The following is a 20,535-nucleotide window of genomic DNA, read 5'->3' as shown; positions in this document are numbered from 1 at the left end:
TCAGAACCCATTACCAACTCCTCAAAAAGAATTGCGACCCAAATTTTAGATATTTTTCATCAATCAGATTTATTTCAAACAAAACTGTCAAGCTTGGACCTCATACAGATGAGACCAAACAAAGAAACAGGACAAAACAAGCATGTTTTTAGAGTTTCAACGACAAATTAGCACAATTTTTGGCAGACACACATCTGCAACCCACTAGATAGGGCTTTGCAACCCACTTTTTGGTCAAGACTCACCAGTTGAGAACCACTGATCTAGACTTCACTAATACGTTTGCAACATTAATACAATTGTTAAGTTCAGACAGTCCCTTCTCTTTAGTTTGCTCATGGAAGCTTTCACTCAAAAATGTTACTGAGGATCTGAAGTCTTTTATTAAAGCTTATTTTTAGGGCATTTTTGCCTTTACTTGATAGAATAGCTGACGAGAAACAGGAAATGAGGGGAGAAAGAACTTTGGAAGACATGCACCCAACATATTCCAAGATCAGTAACTGATCCTGTGACCACTGACCAGTGCATTGAGCCCTATAGCTTCTGCTCATGGGCGCCTGCTTTACCCACTGAGCTACACCGACGCCCCTGTAGCTTTTCAAGCTTCAGCACTCTATGATCCATGGATCAATAAAACAATGAAGATTGTGCCACCTCTAAAATATGATGTTGAAAATTATCCACGTGTTGGAAATGTTTTAAAGCTTAGAAGGAAGTTTGCTTTTTCTTAGAACTTAAAACTTCAGCTGTAGGTCAAATTCAATAGAGAAGGTTTATTGTTAACTCCTTGACTCTGTTATCTTGGTGTTTGTGTATTCTCATGATTAACTGCATCCAAGCGTGTGTGCGTTCACTTTCTGCTTTGTCATAGCGAGTGCGACAGACAGGAGGAGAGAGAGACCAACAGTGACACTCTAGGCAGCATTTCTCACTCACCCTGTGACCAGCTGCTTCAGCACAACATTCACATGCATACATTTGTACTTTAGATACACACCTACACAATCAGTTCCCAATTGCACAAACACACACTATGATGACACTTACACACAGTGACACACCCTGACTTCCCCCCTCTCCTCATACAGACAGTTTTTAATGGGGGTGCTGATTAATAATGAATGAGGAGCAGCAGGCAGATTAAGTCCAGACTACTGATCTCTCGTTAGCCCAATGTCACCACTTCATAGCATGAAGGTCGTACAACCAACATGACTGATTATATTTTAGGTATAATTTCTACCCCATAAACAATACTGATCAATCAGTTTGAGTAAAGTGGCGCAGGCTGGGGTTAGCCTTTATTTCAATTGCAAAATTCATTAGGAAAAAAATTACACCAAGGATTTCCTCGAGATATTTTTAGGGTAAGCCTTAAGATCTCTGAAGGTTTGCCCCTAGCTACTTAAGGATTCCCTCATGTGTTCTTAAAAAGTCCTATTTCTGTAATTTTTAATTACTGGTTGAAAAAATGCAAAGCTTAATTTATGGTGATTGTGGAGCAGGAAGAATAATCAGGGTGCACCGTTCTCTTCTTCGATTTCATTGTAGCATTAAAATTTGCACAGGAATTTCATTAGCCAGCCAGACAAATATTCAAGTAACAACTGCTTTAACAACTTCAAAATCTGCATTTCTTTATGCTTTTATTGCCCACTTTAAAACAATGACATAAATGCTGTTAAGACAATGAAAGAATGATCAGAGTAAAGCATAACAGCAGTGAAGCTGAGGAGTACATGAGCTGTATTATGAAAGTTAAACGGCTAAAGCCTCAGTTTTAACACTTTGACAAAGAGACAGTAATTGGATTTAATGCAACATTTCTGAATAAACAGTGACAATAAGGATTTATTTGCATTAAGGGCTAAAATTATGGTTCATCACTGAGTTTTCATAGTTCTGTATTTTCTGTGGGGATTGTACAAGGTATTTATTCATCATTAGTGTATTGGAATGCTGCAGGCAGAGGAGGTCATGTAGTAAGCTAAAGGACATTTAAACAAAGTGGCCAGCTAGTGGAAAAATAAAGCACTGATGTTTTTCAATACCGCATAAATTAATGAAGGCATTGCTTTTATAGCTCTGTTTTTCTTGAAATTAGCTAAATTATGTGGAGCAAACTACACTCTCTACATAGCTGCTATAAATCTAAGTATGTGTGCTACTTTGGCTTCACTGAAAGGTGTGTCTTCTCTTCTGGTTTTATTCTCACTCTCCACAATCTCACCTGATGTCCTGCCCACAATAATATCTAATTGGCTAGACGTTGGCAACTGTGGCTCAGTAGAATTTTGTATCTGGAAGGGTGTGGGTTCAATCCCCAGCTCCTACTGTCACATGCCGTCATATCCTTAGGCAAGACTTAACCTCAAGTTGCTGCCACTGCCTCAACAGTGGTGTGTGAAAGTGTATAAATGAATATGAACGCATAGCAGCCTTCACCATTACTATGTGAATGTAGGGTGAATGGGTGTGAACAGGTAGGTGTGTCCTGCTGTGAAAAAGCACCCTGATTAGTCTGAAGACTAGTAAATATATGTTGTTTGCAGTCATGTGATCCCGATAACGTATGAATGCTAGATGGGGGGCAGGAAGCGAGTCAGAGCCAACAGCTGAAATAAATGGGAACAGCAAGTTAGTGCTTTAAAGCTTTAACCCTTTAAATGGACCTGTATGCCCCAACCAGAAAAAATTCTACATACATTAAGTACAATCCCTACACTTTACAAAAATGTGACTTTTCCCCGGTTAAACTGATTTACCTGGTGTGGAGGACATGAATATCTCTAACTACTCAGTCCTGCAGACCTCCTAGCGTGGTTTAACCAGATGAAAGGAGACAAGAAGTCTTGAGGAGTCTTATACTGAGCTAAGAGGATAGCTACACCCCTTCAACAGTTTGTCACCATTGTTTTTAATAAACATACTTTTAACAGAAACACTGAAATACTATAGACAAAATAAAACTTGCTGAGTGGGAAGCTGAGAAATGATGTCATTGACAAACAAGTCTGTTCTACAAAACGGCTCTCTCATGTGAACCACAGCAGCTAGGTTCTGTTTGTGCACCAGTTTTCTTTCCTACAGTTTTGTTGATATTTAATCCACATTTAGAGAGGCAAACTCGAACCAAGTGAAGAGCTTTTTAGGAGCCAAAAGACCGTCTCTTAGTGAGCTCAGCCAAATGATCAATTCCTCTAAAAAGAGATGGCTTTTCTATCACAAAGAGCTGTGGAAACACACACAAAATCAGAATTTACCATGCTAAACCTTGGCACACTGTACTGAACCAAGTCTGACAGCTTTGTGGAAACAGACCATACATGTTTGTCCAGGCTTTTAGATGGAGGCCCCTGCTGCTGTTTTTCTGTGAGCTTTTAATTTTTTTTTTTTTTTTTTTGGCTGACGTGTCACCATTTTCGGAACACAGGAGTAGCTTAGGAATTTTGTCATTTTTCACACTTTGAACAGTCAGCATCATTGTAAACAGTACAAAACACTGCATGAGCATTTTTCTCTATGCTAATATCACTCTCATCTGGAGTTCTCCACTGTGGTGTGATGTCATCTGCAAGACCCTATTGGTTATTTGTCGAATAAAAATCAGTATCTGTTTCTGCCCTAAAAAACACAATATTGGTTGGACCCTGACCAAAAATAACCACAAGTGTTGATACAAAAATGTGACCTAAAAGCAAATAAAACTGGATAACAAATGTGGTTTATGTCATAGAAGTTGACCCTTTGGTTTTCTTTTGTTGCCTACAGTTCACTGGCCAAGTTGCATATGAAGTATTAAAAGACACTTCAGTTTTTCATTGCAGAATTCTTCTAAATTGTCTTCACTTACATAACTTTAAAGTGGTCATTCCTGTTTGACGTAAAACCCAACTACATTAAAGGCATCCCTAGAGAAAAAAAGTATTAAAACGGAAATAAGTTATAAGCACGTCGTAATCTTCTTAGCAGAGACAGAGATGCAGCTGATGCCAAAAAAAGGAAAAGATTAAACCCTTCCTGCATGATCAGTTTTAAATGTGACATAGGCTGCTGACCTCAAATGTTCGTTTGCAGGCAAGTGTGAGCTTCATGTGTGGCAGACAAATGTATGTATGTGTGTGTTGATGCGTGCTGTAAGTGAGAAGAAGGGAGTAGACAGCTGCTGACTCCTGCTTGATCTGTTGGGAGGGACAGTGTGCTGTGTGCGTATGTGTGCAAGAGTGGATATATGTATGTGTGTTACCTTGAATATGTGTGAGCAAATGTGTGTGAGAAGTTTAGAGCTATTTAAAAAGCCAGAACAAACGTGCATCAGACCACTTTACAACCGATTTGAGACAAAAATAGATATTAACGCACACTTAAACACTCAAGCACTCACACACACACACACACACACACCCCCCCCCCCCCCCCCCACACACACACACACACACACGCAAAGTATGGGGTTTTTAAGAGTTGTGGGTGCTACTGGAGGTTCATGGATGAATAAGCCATTAGTGAATCATACACAGATAAACACACAATAACAACAGCGGTCCCATAACTAACTAGGCCATCACTCACAGGATTAGGGGCATCCCTCTCTCTCTACATGGAATCTGATCACCCTGTAATTGTATATCTTTGTGAAAGACAGACATCCTTTATTAATTCATCTTTGGCTTGTCTTCCCTTTCACTGTCGCATACCAATGGAAGAAGTCATTGAGGTACTTCTTTTGTTGCACTTGTGTGCTCAATATTATCTTTGCAAACATTCCAAATCAAAGCGAAAATGTTCTATGAGGCACATTTATGCTCCTCAGTAGCTGTCCCCTTTTGATTTCAGAGGGTAACTGCTTTAGTATTCAACAATTTTACTTGTTTCTAAAAAATTAAGATCAAGCATGCAGTTGCTTGCATGCAAAACATAAACATCCTTCTAAAACACTAACCAAAGGTAAATCCAGAAGTACAAGTAAAATGATTCTTTACTAATCAATTGGTTAACTGACAGAAAATTAACTGATTGCAAGTTTGACCATTAATAAAGTCCTTTGATCAAGAAAATAGCTTGAGCATTACAAATCATCAGCATTACAATCACCACATGCATGTGAAATTACAAATATTCTTCAAAAGAGGTCTGAACTAGGGATGCATGATATTGTATTTTAGCCGATACCGATATCGATTCCGATATTTAAATGTTTTACATAACTAAAAATTCTGTCCTTTTAACACAATTTTAGGTTTGAGGATGAAAAAAGAAACTACATTTTTTTCTTAAAACACACCTTAAAGTTTAAAGAATGAGAATGAGAATGAATAAAGAAAAACATCTCAACTTACATAGGTCTGTTGGTTCAGCCTAAAACTCCACTAATTTGGACAAATTTTACACTTGAGATATGCTGATATGCATGGCCAAAATATCAGATGTAAATATCTGCAAAAATTTTGATATCTGGCTGATAATATTGTGCATCCCTAGTCTGAACCCTTATTACTGAATCAACATGTCACCATTTTTCAAAATAATGTTTTTTTCCTAATTACACTACACTCTAATCTTGGATTGCACCACCATCAGATGAAGATAAAGCCCCTGGTGATGATGGGATGCTTCTTGAGACTTCCGGTTTAGCTTGCAGAAAGTATCATGGGTTTTTGGCCATGAAAACTTTTTTCCATTACACTGTTTGTGGCAGGGCTGTCCAATTTGGGGCCTGCGGGCCAACTTTGGCCCACGAGCTATTATTTTTGGCCCGCTGCCCATGTTCGAATTTTTTTTTCTCCAATTATTATTAATTTCCCACTGCCAGCAGTCTAAATATTTCTTTCAATATTTATTTATTGTTGCACTTCCTCTCCTGACCACAAATTAACATTGTGTTACATTGGCGGTAGGGTGGCGCTGTTGAGTAAATTCATGCTGTGAAACAGTAAAGAATAGTGTTAATCATTTTCAAAATTACTTTGTATGAGTTATTATTTTGCACAATTATGCTATAGGCATATTCAATTTAATGCCCTGCAACATGAATGCGTAGTTTTGGCCCGCGACCCTCCACCCCAATTCATTTTTGGCCCTTCACTGAAAAAAATTTGGGCACCCCTGGTTTATAGACTAGCTATCAACTTCAGAGATGAGAAATGAGTTTTCATTAATAAACTCTAAGAGATGATTGTAGGATGCATTTCCATGCAGATATCTGTTAAGAGAATTTTTGGTCATAAGGACAATTTCATTTTGTACAGTAAATGCCAGCTTAGGTGCAAGTGAGTGATACTACTGTCCCACAACAGCAAATCAGAATATTTTCAATTAAAAGATCTTTTTCTGCACCTACCTACAATTTCTTCACTTTTAGGATGAATGTGTTAATAGAACTTACACACAGACAGATCTCAAACACAGACCATATTCTGGTGGGCAACCCAGGTACATTTACAGTCTCGCAAGCATGTTTGTTGACTGTTTTTCTTTTAATCCATATACAGTCCCTATCCATGCACAAGAGAAAGGCCACCACTGGTATGCCCCTTCAGTAAATGCAAAATTTTGTGTTAGAAATGAAGGATCCAACGCAGTTTTAACATGTTTCTGCAGCAGCTTGCTGCCAATATTATCCTGCACTCCAAGATGATGGTTGCAATATGCCACCTTATCAACAATAATCATTTCTACATGAGCCACCTGCAATGATGACAGAATATCAAATGAAACATTTCAAACATCAAGTGATGCTATTTAAGCATAAAGTGCTTTGGAGGAATACTGTCAGAAGAGCGGACAAAAATTAAACCTTCTAGTTGAGGCAGGGTGGGATGGCCCAACCAAGTGCAGAATCATTCTCTGGAAAAAACTGGTGTGTTTTAAAATAGTGCTTACTACGATATCCAGGAGGTAATCTGAGCATTTACTGGTATTTAAAAGTATTAAAAGTACAAGTAAATGCTTAAAAGTCCCCTATGTGAAAAATTTTATTGCTGCAGAAAGTACAGGTGGCGGACACTTTCAATTATGCCTTGTAAGACTGCTACCACCCAATTACAAATACACATAAACATTAATTTATTTGGGGATAAATCTTCAATTAATAAATGCACACTTTGTACTTGAGTAAATGTCCTTTTTTTTACACTGCACCACTGATAAAATCAGAATGGACCCATCCTTCATGGAATATACCATTTGTGGGCAAACAGATTACATCATCTGATTAGGATGCTTGCTAATACATTCACTTCATTATGTTGCACCTAGGACCCCTGGAGCCCCTTAAAGCACTCTTGAAGATCCTTAAACCAGGCCTCTAAAACCCCCACGTCCACAAAACTAGAGTAGGTGTGCATGTAAAGCCCTCCATACAGAAAAGGGGCTCAGCTCACCTGTTCACATTATGTTCCCAGTCACACAGACAGGCACACCAGCAAAACCGTCTGTGTGTATGACGACTCAGAGCCTCCTCTTCTTCACTATTATCATCATCATCATCATGACTCAATATACTTAAAAGAACATGAAAAGCCTATGAAGAACAACTGACTTACATAACGTTCAGCACACCCGCACACATATTACACGCAGCCTTATTGCACTGATGGCACGTCAAAGACACGCACACAAACGCACGCGCACATCACACACATATTCAATCACCGAAAAGCACACGATGCTAGCTTACAGCATACGACAAATTATGCCTCATTTTGCACGAAATTTCTTTTTTTTTTTTTAAATCCTACAGTTAATTAAGGTCTCGAGTTAATTGATAAAGAGGCAGAAAAGCATTATCATGTGAATGAAAATGTTCAAATTACACTCAGAAAACTCGAAAACCTTAGATATTAAGCTAACGGTTATAATCCATCGGAAAAATATACTGATGTTAACGTTAGAACCCGGCGGTTAGTGACGTTAGACAGGACATAATTGTGCATTTTATCGGTATTAAAACGATTATTTGGGATTCTCCACTCATTCACAGCACCAAATATCTTCCTTTTAGAGAAGAACCCGTGGTATGTCAATTACCTGCATCAATTTTTGATCTCTTACCCTTTTTCACCAGTTTCCCAGAACCTCCTCCGTACGAGCCTCTCTCCGTTGCCCAGCACCAGCCGAGTGCGCGAGGACAGCTGGCACAGCGCGAGCCGCAGATGCTTCAGTGCCGACAATCCTGCAGCAGCCAATCAGGAGCCGTTCGAACCTGACTAACGGAAAAATCGACCAATAGGAGGCGACATGTGTGTGTGGCGAAGGGGTCTCCTCTCCTCAGTAGACAGGGGCGTGTCTCCTGCCTCCAGAGACATATGCTGCCTTTAAATGCTATAGGAAACATCAGTGTTAATACCTGTTGAGCTGTTAATCCAATTGATTTTACACATTGTGACTACTTAAATGACCTAATCTAATTAAGACAAATCCACCTGAATACAAACAGCATAATCCAGGTATTAGAAATGACTATTGAAGCTCAAGTGAAACGATGCTTTTGGTGTGATAAACAGTAGTTTCCGATGGTCAGGGGATTTCAAATGCATCAGACATCATTTTAACATTAAATAACACACTACATTAATCACTGATAATATTTCAAACTCCCTCTTTGCGTTTTCTTACCTTTAGTTTATCCCTTGTTCCTCTGACTTGCAATAGTCCTAAAGAGGGACATCAAAATCTAATATTATCAAAAATAAAAACAATAAATAGCACTAACGATTCACCTTAGTATCCACAGGAATGCATGATTACTTAAAATGTTGCCCAGGACAAATAATAACTTTCATTTGAGTTGCATTTTCTATCAGAAAACATAAACAATGGTTTATTCTGCAAGCTTCATGAAATGAAAAGAAACACAAGAGGAAAAAAAACAATTTCACACCAACATGCACACATAATATCAGTGTATCATCCTCTAATCCTGCATTGATGAGAATAAGCAGAAAACCCGATTTTCCTCAGTTATTTCATTTTGAAAGAGTGATGACAACATCAGTCAAACATCATCCCTGGTGATAAACAACCTGTTTTTCTATTTTGGTATTCTGCTGAGTCACAAAATAAAAACAGATGGGAGTAGTTCCTAAAACATGGAGGGAAAAAATAAATCCTCTTATGACACAGCACGCAGGGCTGGTATTATTCCTGATCTAAAGCTCTTCAACACTGCACTTTCACTAATACAAGCCTTTACAAGGAGCACTTGAATGCAACAAAATGAGGCTGAAGGACCCCAGTGATGAGACAGGGGTGCTTCCTCTTGGCAGCATGCCTGAAATATTCTCTGTGTCCCAAATCAAGGGCTGAAACCTGCAGAGGGATTATCAAGACTGAGTGAGTCACAGTGGGAACCCCTTTGGAAAGCTTCTTCAAATGAGGCAGAAAAATGGCTCCTTTTTGATGCACCTTTTTGTAGCCAAACATATCCCAAGATTCATTGGGATCTAGTACAAATGAGATGGTGGTGAAGTGGCAAAGTAATACACTTATGCAACTGGTTTTGCCTAAATCAAATAGTTACCTACTGTTAAATTGTTGTATTCAAACTCCCAACACTTTTTAAATTTTGTTGTTACAGCCTCATGCTACAATGATGTTTTTTGCCCTCATTAATCTACACTCAGTATCCAACAATGATAAAGTGAAAACATAATTTAAAAAAAAAATTAATCAAAGATTTAAAAAAATGGAAATATCACATTGAAATAAGTATTCAGACCTCTTGCAAAAGCACTTGGACCCTGCTTGGAGTTTCCAAAAAAAAAAATCCAAATGAAAATAAAGCAGACTTTCATGTGTTTTCCACTGAGGAAAGGCTTCTGTCTAGTAACTCTGCCACATAGCCCAGATCAGAAGAGGGCTGCAGTGATGGTTGTCCTTCTGGATCTTTGTCTGATCTCCACACAGGATCTCTGGATCTCATTTAGAGTGACCATCAGGTTCTTGGTCAACTCTCTTACTAAGGCCCTTAGGCCTTTCTCCCCCAGTTGTTCAGTTTGGCCAGGCGCTTAGCTCTTAGGAAGTCCTGATTGTGCCAAACTTCTTCCATTTGAGAATAATGGAGGTCACTGTGCTCTTGGAAACCTTCAGTTTAGCAGAAATGTTTTTGTAGCCTTGCCCAGATCTGTGCCTTGCAACAGTCCTGTCCCTGAGCTCTGTAGTCATTGGCTTTTAGTCTGACATGCATTGTCACCATTGAGGCCTTTAATAGAGAAGTGTGTGTCTTTCAAAATCATGTCCAGTCAATCTAATTTACCACAGGTGAACTCCAGTCAAAGTGTAGATACATCTCAGCAATGATTAAGAGAAATTGGTGAACTAAATTTCTGTTGTTTTTTGCATAGGGTCTGAATACTTATGTCAGTGAGATATTTCAGTTCTTTTGTTTTAATTAATTTGCAAAAAATGTTTAAAATTCTGATGGGGTACTGAGTGTAGATTAATGAGAATAAAAAAAGAATTTAATGGACTGTAGCATCAGGGTGCAGCATGACAAAGTGAAGGGGTCTGAATACTTTCTGAATGCACTGTACCTCACTCTGAAATAAAACACAGGAGTGTAAGATTTTAAGGCTGTTACTGGGAGCTAATAAAGTTACTTATGTACATTACCTGAAGTCACATCTTCATAATTGCCTCTTGTCCCTCAACCATTATAAGGCAAAGGAATAATCGCATCGTCCTATTTGAGGTGTAACAGGTGACATCCATTTACACATTTTTATCTTTGACTAACTCTAATAATCAGGATAAGCATCGAGTTACAATGGAAAATACAGATATCTCATTCAGTGATGTAGGGCACCAGAAGTCACACCCAGAATTCACACAGCTAGGAATTAGTTAGAGTCCAAAAAGTCATAATTCTCCTCAGAAACACTAACTCCCTTTGCAATTTTTTTAAAATAACCCTTTAAGGCCTTCATACAAGTGCTGTTGATATTAAACCCACATTTCTTTTCTAAACCAATAGGGGTCTCAAAATCTCTAATAAAAAAAGGCACAGCAATGTCATGACACCTTCTATAGCTGAAGAAAGAGTAGTGGAAGAAATGCACTGATATACATTTTAAGAATCTATGTGTATATGATTTTCTTTAGTACAAATGCAACACTTTGCATTTATCTGTTTTATTTAAATCCAGTTTTTGATAAAATATTTTAGTTTGCACTCCAGCTCCTGCTCTTCTCACCAAACTTCACAAGCTGACAAACCACACAATAACAGATGAGGAAAAAATGCTGAGTGTTACTGTGTTGGTTCGATGTCAGCAAGCTTAAATATAGCTTTTTTTAAAATGTGTTAAAACGTTCAAAAATGAGTGTTCTACCTCTGTTTTGAATAGTTAAAACTGCATGTCAATAAAATCAAGCTTTCAGGCTAAATCACAAGAAACAGTCTCTTTTTTTATTCACGGTTCATTTCTTACATAGTTCAAGTACAAAGTTAAAATGCCTTTTAATTAGTTCATATTCATACAAGAGTAAAATAATAATAGTGCCTCTTCATTACTACGACAAACTTAAATACAGTCATTGTAAAGACAAACTTGATTTATACTCCTAACAATATATTTTTCTTATTTTCAGATAAAATTTTAGCACCTTTTGAAACACCAACAGGTCCTCCTTTTTTTCCTAAAAGCTCATCTTTCATTTAGTCCATGAGATGAGTGTCTGAATGCGCCACAGCTTCGTGTTTGTCGGTGGTGTGTGCGTGTGTGTGTATGTCAGTAACAGTGTTGTGTGTTTGTGTGTTTTATCAGTGTGGAAAACAACGTGTCACTCAGCCTAAAAGCTGTCGATAGGCGAACAGAAACATCATCACAGAATCACCCACCGTGTTAAAATATGAACTCCGTCCATCACACTGAAGTCTGACAGCACTCTCAAACAGGAGTGAGGTGAAATAACACAAGAGGAGGGATGCAGCCATACCAATTATTACTGACCAAGTACGAGTTACATTTGGGTACAAATTCATACCATGCACATAATTGAATACTTAATATCATTATAATTCTTAAAATCAGTTTGTTAATTGTCATCAGATGCTCTTCACCATTCTTATGTTAATTTAGCAGTGCATACTTTGCTCCACTTTTGCCACATTAATTTATTTAAAAATATCACAAAACTGTAGACATGGCTCCATCTTTGTTTACCTGCTCAAACAATGAGAGGCTAACACCATGTTGTCAAATGATATTGAGCACCTATCCACACTGTTTATGAGCACTTAGACTTGGCATCACCACATTTGGTATTGGTGCATTCCTAAACAAAAGACAGAACTGAGCTAGAAATCAGCATTCTGAGTCAGTAGTTTCCAACTTTTCAGTATTGTGGACTTTAAAAACGGAGACATGGTTCATTAAAACTCTTTGTCATCAGTTTTGTACATTGATCAGACAACTTCAAGGGACTCTAAACTTTTTATAGCATATGAAGGATTTTGTGCTGCATAGTGATGATGATGCAAAAAGGTACCAAGGAAGTTTGCTGATCTTCATCCTCTTTGAAGTTCTACTGATCATTTGTTGTGAAAGACATAATACTAAGTCTGTTTAGTTGTTGTATCATACCATTAAAAAGGTGGTTCTTAAAGTTTTCTTGGCAAGTGGCTCCTTAGATAGAAACATTTAGGGAGCAGTTACACTCTGGATTATATATGGACTATATACTTGTTCTGTGTGTCACCTTTACTGGGTTATAGAGAGCATGAAGAAGCTACATTATCAAACATTTTCCCTTTGTTTCACTTTGTGTCTTTACCTTTTCAGCCAACTGGTGATGCCTGTTAACTTAGTACCCCTATACGGTCAGTACGGTCTTAATTTGATTGTTGTTTATTATTCTTGTAGTTCAAATAATTTAACAATGCTAACAATAGACATTTGCCTTTGTTTGATAGTTTAGCACACTGGATACTTTAACCAATATGTTTTGTACATAACAAGAAAAATAACCTCCCACTTTCTGTCTTTTTTTTTTTTTTTTTTTTTTTAAGATTTATTTTTGCGCTTCAGCCGTTATTGGATAGGACAGCGGATAGAGTAAGAAATTGTTGAGTGAGAGGAGGAATGACATGAGGGGAAATGAGATTCACCTGAAGGTTTATAGCCTTTGTAGATGGGGTGCCATCTATCTGCTAAGCAGTTGGTTCCCAACCTGGAGTTCAGGACTTCCTGTAAGGGTGCCAAAGATCTCAGGGGCAGGTATGAGGCTTTATCTGAGGTGGTTGAATTTAGATATAGAATATGAACTAAAATCAAGATAAGAATGATTATTTAGTAGTTTACACAAAGGTCTTATGGTAAGGAAAAAAGGTGTAGTCCCTTTTTTCTTAGGGGTTCATCAACTAGTTTTTACAGTAATGTATTTTTTCCAGGATGGTCTGGTGGGCAGTAGGAGGTAATCTTGCAAAGCTGATAGACTGGCTAGATTTCATGTCTGTCATCAAGTAGATCAATCTTCCAAAGCTCCAATCTGAAACAACTGTGCCTGGTCTGAGAATGGACAAGCCAATCATTTGAGGAGAATGAGGCGGCAATCACAGGTGGAATTTAGTTAAACTGCAAGCTGGTAAACAATGGAGGTAGGTGTAGCATTTAGCTTGGGTGTAACCTAAGTGTGTCAGCAGCTTTTTTCAAAACTGCGACCATATTTATTTATTACAAGAACAAAGAACTGCACTGAAGTTTTCCTAGGAAAAAATGTTTTTACTCTTCTCCCAACCAGTTTTGGCACGAGTTTGTCGGCTCTAATAATAGTTAGCAAAGCTACAGTGTTTAATTCACTTCAGAGCTACACATGCCTTCCACATCACAAGTTTCATCACTCTAATCGGCCTGTAATGATCGAGACAGAATCAATCAAATCACCCTAAAACCGATTAAGGGCTGTTGACCAGATGTAGGTGAGATATATGCCATGTAATGGATATGTGAAAATGTCTATCTGGCATGTAAGGCTAGTGGGGGTAGCTCCAAGGAAAAAGGTAAGGAACAACTGGTTTACGGGCTTGTAGTCCCTTTAGCTGAAGCACACAAGAAGCAATCGCCTCATTCTATTCAAATGACACTGCCTGGTCTAGTCATTCTGATCAAGAACAAGCATTTCAATTGGGTTGTGTCTCAGCATCACAGTTTTCAATTTAAATAAACTCAGATCAATTGTGAGACATCTTGGGTTTTTGTGTCACTCTGAAGCGGGCTTTTGTCCCTGGTAGCTGGAACTTTAAATGATAAAATTAATATTTACTTATGTGGTATTGCATAAACTATACATCTCCCTCTATGTTAAGATATGTTGTGAAATGTTTTAAAGTCTTGTTTTGTCTGTTGCTGTTGATTCTATGATGTTTGATTTGAGCATTATTTCAACTCACTCTTGTTTGAGAGTGTCCTCTATTTCGGCTGTTCGACCATTTCTTCCGGCGTCCTCTGGTACAATAGAACAAGTCACTATACTAACTGTAATATAAGCTCTCTCTAGCCTCCCTCTCTCCTTTCTAGGCTGAGACTGAACTGAACGGAGCACCAATCTGGAACAGTACACACACACAATAACAGATTATTATTGTCATTATTATTACCATTATTATTATGATCATTACTCCCTAATCTAACATGGAATCGGAGATTACACTGACTGACTGACATGCAGCACCTGGGGGTCAGGGGAAGTGGAGGGTTTCAGGGAATTTTGGGAGCACCAAGCATCGCAGGGTGATGATGTCACACCCGGCGGCGCAGTGGGAAGCCTGACAGGGACAGGCGGCTGGCAAAAACACAGTGTGTATGCTTGTGTGTGTAGTAGGGGAGGGATAAGCATAAAGGGCATCACTGTGTTTCCAGCTGATGTGTGTGTCTGTGTGTGAGTTTAACCTGCAAACGCACTGTAAAAAAGAGCAACGTTTAAAAAGCACCTGAAGGTTGGTTGTATAAACGGAGAGTAAACATGATGAAAAAAAACCTGCTGGTTTATTGTTGGTTATTGTTTCTGTTTTGTGCATGGATGTATGTGTGAGTGTTTGAATATGTCCAGTTGTTAGCTGGTATCTGAGGAAGGTCAGAGGATCGGAAGGCTTCCCGGAAAAAAGATGGCCGCCTGAGGACCAGAAGCACCAGAGATGTTTTCTCTAAAGGCAGCCCTGTCTGAAGACATTTAGAAGAAGCGTTTATGTGTATCAGAGTCTCAGAAACATTTCATTGGATTACATTTCCTTTCCTTGCTCATTCCTCTCTCAAGGTCACAGAGCAGCTGAGACTATCCCAGCATGCACTGGGCAGAAGGCAGAAGAAACACCCTGGTCAGCCTGGTCATACAACTCCATCTCTCATATATTTGGTTATTTTTTCAGGGCAGTCGGATTCTGTCTTAGGAAGTAAAAAACAACAGTGTTGGTTGAGCTAACAAGGTTCTAGGGCCATTGGATGTCGCAGTGATTACTGGAGGACATTTTACATCACTATTATGCAAAGCAGGAGATTAAAGGTCAGATCAAACTACTAAAGTTCTACCAAAAGACTCGCAACACTACAAGAGAAGGCCAGTCAAGGAGTGTCAACCATGGCTACAACTGAAACGCTCTGACAAAAACAACAAAGAAAAAACGATTTGGACTCGTCGCTATGAATCAAGAAGAGGAAAATATGGACTCGCTATGTGATGAATGTGATAACATATCAAGAGAATTAGCCCAGTTGGCTTGGTTAATTACTGTTACGCATGCTATCTTCACCAACCCCTTTTCCACCAAGCCAGTTCTTGGGCTAAAGCTGGAGCCAGTTTACCGATGATTCAGTCTAAAAACCATCAGAGAAACCGTTTCCATGGGCTGAAGCTGGCCAGAGACCTGTGTCATTTTGCCACTGGAAACATCAGTGTGTGTCTTCATTTTCCCTTCATCCTGTGCCAGAGCAGTCAGGACACAGCTCGTCTCCTCCTCAGACCACTGCTGCTTTGCTTCCATGTTTGTTTCGCACTGTTGTCTTGCTGACTTGTTTGAAGCTTTGTTGCTTACAACGGGCCCTTTGCCTGGTTATTTGTACATTTAAACCCCCTCATTCTGGCCGAGGGTCAGATCTTTGGCTATGAAAAAACAAGAAACTGTTTGATAGGTTAACCATAAGCTCCAAACCAGCTCTGGAACCCTGAAAAAGTGTTACCTGTATGTAAACAGAAGGCTAACACTGTCCTACCGGTCAGTGTCAGGATACACGATATTGACCTCAGCTCAGGTGGTCAAACTAGGCAGAAGATGCAAGAAAAATTCTGATAAGGCAGTCTTGATGAACCAGGGTCATGGGGCAGCCAGGACTTATCATTGATTACGTCACACTAAAAGGGCATCTGTTGTTCCTGATATTCATACTCAGGCCAGAATTCTGATGATGTGTGATGCCGCCGACACAGTCGGGTCACAATCTGGCTGCATTTGTTTAGCCTGATCTGGTCTTAACTGCAAAGAGATCATGATCATCTTTGTAACAGAAGTAAAACACCTTGGCTATGCAACAAGAGAGGCTGGAGAAGTTCAAGAAACTTCCATAACTGATGGGTTTTCACTTTAAATGCTGCTGTGAGTGTAACTTTTGAATACTAAAAAGCCTATAAATGATTTTAAGAGGAAGAGCTGCTCTGGAGGAAGATATAATATGCAAGAATTAAAATATTTCACTGAAAAATTACAAAGATTAATCTGAATTTGGGGATTTTTTTTCACTAAAGTTGTATTTATCGACTGGGCAAACAGTGACAGCCTCTAATTCTGAAGATTCTTGTTTTATTGAAAAAAAGATGTAAAAACTGGAATATTTCTCTGCCTAACTTGATGATAATAATAAATGAACAGTATTGCAAGAGCTGTTCTTGGGGAATGAAACCCCTTCATTTTTCCAAACAAGACTAAAAGCATCTTCTGTCTCTTTGTGACAAAAATGCAGATATTGTCACAACAAATGTGGTTTTAAGGGAGAAGATAAAAGCCAATGAAACAACATCAATTCCAATCCTTAGCAGTGTTGAGCTTAGATTTCTGTATGCAAACCAGAAGACAGGCTAAATGCAGAGTATTTCTGTATCACAGAAATATACATTAATATTTCATTAGAATTATAACTTCATCAAAATGATGTAAGCAACACTCATCCCTTCAAATAGCTAAAAAATAACCTTAATGAAGTTCATGATTTCGAATATTTGGAAAATTCACAAGCTGCAATACCAATACAGCTCTAAGAAAGTCCAAAATATGTCACATGAAATTTACATCCAATCTCAGGAGACAGAAATAAGCAAAACTGCATTAGATTTAATCATGAGCTGCAAGTTACTTGATTTATTTTGATGGTGGTTGGGGGTGGCATGGATCTTGTCTAAGGATTTTCTTTGCCAAAAGATAGTCAAAATAATAACATTTTCCCTTTCCGTTTTCACCACAAACTGAATTTAATTATTCTGCTCGGTATGCTTGGTTCATTATTATAGATTCTTTCAACCTTTGAGAGCAGGGACCAATTTTAGCTCAAGATTCCTAAATTTTATGCAGACATAAACTGAAACCACCAACTTAATCTTTATAGTGATATGAGGGACTAATAAAAGCCTAAAACTGGAACTTTTAGATGAACATCACAACACACCACAACACCATAAACATGTCTTTCGATAACAGGTAATGTTAATATTAATATAATAATATTCTATAATTTTTTATGCATGAGGGTGGTTTTAAGTAAAAAAAAAAAAAGACTTTATTCTGTCTTTATTTCTACATTATTTTGAGTCCAGTGACAGCTAACACAAACTCAGCAGGACAAAAAAGGATAGTTTCCCTGTAAGAGCGTGTGTCCTTGTGCCCTCTCCCTGAGCCGTTTAGGACGGTACACGGGGAAACAGCTTTGTTTTATCACGCAACACAGCTGCAATAATCTCCCAGATGATACAAGACAAGCCCTGACGCTGACCGCTTTTAAATCACAGCTGGAAAAAGCTCCTAATTTCATACACTAAAACTGCAGAGTAATTGCTGTTAATCTGCTTTAATGTGAATTGTATTTTCTGTGATCTTTACATATTTCATTGAAGTTATTATAGTCTCTTTAGTACTATTTAACTGAACTGCATTTTTGTGCATATTTGTCTGATATGTATTTCTTTGCAATCCTTCAGCTTCATTCTAATTTATCACATTGTAAGCACATGAAATCATCCTCTTTGTGAAATGTGACTTGCAGATAAAGTTGGGGTGTCAGGCCTTGGTTTCTCTGCCCCACTAGAGGGTGCTCTAAGCACTGAGGAAGTAACAAGATTCTTCCCTATCATCTTGGGCCTCATGTTACCAAAAGTGTCTTTTTGTGAGGGTTAAATGGAACCATTTCACTATTTTCTTGAAGTTTATGTATAAAAGTTGTCTTTATCTAACGTCTTTTAACAGATCTATTTTAATTTATCTAGATTCTATTTCTTTATATATTATCAGATCCCTTAGGTCCTCAAATGCTTTCCTTTTTAATGCCCTTCATGTCACTCACACAACCAGCTTGGAGAGAGCTTTTTGTTTTTATGCCCCTAAAGTTTGGAACTCACCGTCTCTGGACATTAAAGTGGTGAGCTCTCTAGGTGTTTTTAAAAGTAAACTGAAGACATCTTTCAATCTGGCTTTTAATTTGCAATGATATTACAACCTTTGTCTGTTTTTATATCAGGTATCGCCCAGCTTTAATAGATTTTAATTTGTATGTTTAAGAATATTTCAATTTTAATTCTTTTTAGACTTTTTAATTTTATTGTATTTTTCCATATTTTAGTTAATGTAATAACTTTTATTTCATTTTATTTTACTAACTTATTTCATGATTTATTTCTTGTGTTCATCTTTTATGATTTTCTCTATTGTCCATATTATTTTCTGTTTCTTTTGAAGTACCATTACTGTTTGACTGTATCCCTATTTTAACTCTAGACTTTTAAATGATTTAAATATTTTTACTTCTATGTTTAAAAAAAATGCATTTTTAAATATATATTTTTGGTTATCCAGCATTTCATTATTTTTATCAGCTTGACATCATAATGAATGAGGGCTTGTTTTCACTGATTTTAAAAGCTTTTCAGGTGATGGAAATTTCCCAATGGGCGATGACATTTGCAAAACGGAAAGACTGACTTTCTTACAAAGACTGAGAAAGACGTTGCAAGATGGTGAAAATGGAAATTATAGCTGATAGAATATTTTTCTGTGGTTTGTCTCACTTGATCTCAAAACTTTAAATGTCATTTTTGTCCTTCTCACTCTCTGTTCTGATTAATGTGTAAGTTGTAAAATGCACTTTGGCATAGTTTAAGACTTAGGCTGTGTCCTGGAAATATAGCATGTCCTAATGTCCAGCAATGCTGTTGATATTTCTCGACATTTTCAAGGGAAAATGAAGATATTTCATTCTTGTAAGATGTATTATTAGGCTTTTATGCCTGTACTTAGTACAGTGGATAGAGTCAGAAAGGAGTCACCTGTCTGCTTTGAACCTAGGCTGCCTGGTTCTGGGACACATATTTACATGTGTCTACACATGTTTTGTTTGGTTGAACCCAGCTAATAAAATTGTTTCCGCCTCCAGAACAGCTCTTACAATCTGTTATTAAAAACAGCTTCATGTGAATCTATCACATTTTTCTCTCAAACATAAAATTTGACGTCTAAATAGATATTAAAAACTTCTGACACATGCCCATCTCTTCTGCCTGGTGTTTCCTCCGCCTTCTCGTTAGCATTTGGTTTACCTCAGCAATCAACCAAAGACCGTTCAGTCCTAAAGAGCACCAAAATCTTTGAAAGTGTTGTATTAAAGTTGCACCATTTGGACTGTCACTGCCTGACCAGCACCGCGAATATTACACTGATGTGTGTTTGTGTGTGCATTTGTATAAATTAAGTTTGACACCATCACTGTCACTACGCATGAAAGCAGTAGAGTGTTAGCGTTAGTTAAGTATTAGCTGTTCTTGGTGTGTTGAAATGTTTGGATATTGTTAGAGTGTGGAGGTTTTGAACTCCAGTTGCAGAAGACAACAGTTTCAAGGTGAAGAGATACAGTACCAGTATTTATGTGTTTTGTTTTTGTTTGGACATCTGCAAGGTAGCACCAGGGACTAAGGTCAGCCAGCGGTCTACATGGGATCTATGGAAGCAGTCCTTTACAGAATGTGTGTTTGTGTGTTATAAATGTGTGTGTGTCCGGTCATCGTTGTCATCCTGCGTCAGCCAACCTTCATGTACTCGCTGTAACCCTTGTCTGTCTGTCGTTGATTACTGTTTATATGTCTGTCTATGTGTGTGTGTTGGAGAGAGAGAGGGTAGGTGTTGTGTGTGACTAGTTGCAGGCAAAGTACTCCTTGAGCGGGGCGAAGAGGTGCCTGATGACAGGGACGCTCCACGAACGTCCCAGCAGCCTTTGCCTGGCCAGACGACTCATGTTGGACACGTCGGTGTAGTGGACGGGGAAACCAAACACCCTGAAACACACA

At 38.2% G+C, this 20,535-nt stretch overlaps 2 protein-coding genes across 15 annotated transcripts in view; both read right to left on the bottom strand.

Annotated features, from left to right (window-relative positions):
* LOC121521345 (dihydropyrimidinase-related protein 5-like) overlaps positions 1-8,205 on the bottom strand; it is a 31,161-nt gene extending 22,956 nt beyond the window's left edge. The window contains exon 1 of the mRNA XM_041805283.1: positions 8,056-8,205. The gene's annotated coding sequence lies outside the window, so the exon portion shown is untranslated. The remainder of the gene's footprint in view (positions 1-8,055) is intronic.
* Positions 8,206-8,249: 44 nt separating this feature from the next.
* The window catches only part of LOC121521335 (DNA (cytosine-5)-methyltransferase 3A-like), a 106,168-nt gene continuing 93,882 nt past the window's right edge, over positions 8,250-20,535 (bottom strand). For 13 of the 14 annotated variants that reach the window (XM_041805256.1, XM_041805265.1, XM_041805255.1 and 10 more), the window contains one exon: positions 11,389-20,523. In XM_041805256.1, coding sequence (XP_041661190.1) covers positions 20,382-20,523 — 142 coding nt within the window. In that variant the 3' untranslated portion in view covers positions 11,389-20,381. Of the gene's footprint in view, positions 8,326-8,619; positions 8,658-11,388; positions 20,524-20,535 lie in introns of those variants that run through there. The other variant, XM_041805267.1, reaches the window with a different exon arrangement.

The sequence above is a fragment of the Cheilinus undulatus genome, linkage group 14, assembly GCF_018320785.1.
Source record: "Cheilinus undulatus linkage group 14, ASM1832078v1, whole genome shotgun sequence".
In the NCBI taxonomy this organism is placed as follows: domain Eukaryota; kingdom Metazoa; phylum Chordata; class Actinopteri; order Labriformes; family Labridae; genus Cheilinus; species Cheilinus undulatus.
Note: the sequence above shows the minus strand (reverse complement) of the source record. Positions and strands in the feature narration are given on the sequence as shown.